The sequence below is a fragment of the Octopus bimaculoides genome, chromosome 25, assembly GCF_001194135.2.
Source record: "Octopus bimaculoides isolate UCB-OBI-ISO-001 chromosome 25, ASM119413v2, whole genome shotgun sequence".
Lineage (NCBI taxonomy): Eukaryota > Metazoa > Mollusca > Cephalopoda > Octopoda > Octopodidae > Octopus > Octopus bimaculoides.
The window spans coordinates 1,607,002-1,608,398 of NC_069005.1; the positions used below are offsets into that span (position 1 = coordinate 1,607,002).

At 31.2% G+C, this 1,397-nt stretch overlaps 1 protein-coding gene across 1 annotated transcript in view; it reads left to right on the forward strand.

Annotated features, from left to right (window-relative positions):
* LOC106882829 (merlin) overlaps nt 1–1,397 on the forward strand; it is a 16,835-nt gene that overhangs the window by 12,648 nt on the left and 2,790 nt on the right. The window contains exons 6-7 of the mRNA XM_052976844.1: nt 207–341; nt 869–943. Coding sequence (XP_052832804.1) covers nt 207–341; nt 869–943 — 210 coding nt within the window. The remainder of the gene's footprint in view (nt 1–206; nt 342–868; nt 944–1,397) is intronic.

The following is a 1,397-nucleotide window of genomic DNA, read 5'->3' on the forward strand; positions in this document are numbered from 1 at the left end:
TTCATGTAATATATGTATATATTTGCATATATATATATGGGTATGAAAGTGTGAGCAGTTGTTTTGCATCCATTTTTCCATGCTTGCATAGGTTAGACTTGTATGCAATATATCAAGGCATCGTTTAACAGCCAGTTGCAATTTATTTCTACATATAAAGTGAAAGTTAACCAATAAATAATTAATATATTTCCGTCTGTTTCCAGAATAAACGTCAAACTGACCTTTGGTTAGGAGTTGATGCTCATGGTTTAAATATTTATGAAAGAGATAACCGCCTTGAAGCTAAAATATCGTTTCCCTGGTGTGAGATTAAGACAGTTTCCTTTAAAGATAAAAAGGTACAGTCATCAGACATTGTCAAATGAATTTCTCTTCTTGTTTAGCATTTTTCTCCAGCATATGAGTTGAATTTTTCAGACCAAAAAATGTAGGTCAATTTGTACACCAGGACCAGTTTGGAGGGCCAATAATTCCATGTGAAATGCAGCAGAATTTGGAAAGATAGTGACACTGTTTGGGCGTTTACACAACATATTATGTCATCTCGTATGTCAGAAAATATATTATTTTTAATCATTTATAATTATTTTTCTAAACAATTGTTTAGAAATTTCCATTTTCAAATTTTTTTTTTATTCTTTTGATGTGAAGAATTTACCATTTATTTATTTTAGAGCTGTTGGTGCATAATTAAACTGGATTTATTGTAGCTGATAATTAATGTAGGGTTTGGAAGGGATAAATGGATGATGGAGAGTTCCAGGGGAAGGGTGTTTTGTTGAGGAAGGATTGGTAAGAATGTATAATGGATACATATATAGCTGTGTGGTTAAAATTTTGTCTTTTTCATTTTTGTTTTCTCCAGTTTACCATCAAACCCATGGATAAGAAATCCCCTGACTTTGTATTCAATGCTCCAAAAGTTCGAATCAACAAACTGGTTAGTTTGGTCTTATTTAACCGTTTTGTTGCAATATTTCTGTGAAAGTTCATTGCTTTTGTTTTACTTTTGAAAATAAATAAAGAAGTTAGTAAAATAGCTTTGTCATTATTAAGCCGGTGTTTGGATTACAACATGAAACTTTTGGTGGAAATCCTCAATTTAAATCACTTTAAAAGAGGAAGTGAGCATCATAGAACCAGGAACAGTGTCAGCCAAGTCTTTTTAACTCAAGAAATGTTCAGTGGAAAAAGGAGCATGAATGTAATATAAGAACAGCTGGGTGTTGAACCTTTGTGTTGCCCTATTTCCAAAGAAATACAGACTTTGTGGTAATTAATTTCGAAAATAATGAAGAATTTAGTAAAAGAACTCTATTATTAAAATGGGGTTTGGAACCTAACATGAAATTTTAATGGGAGGTTTTTTAAAATTTTTATATTTAAGTCACTTT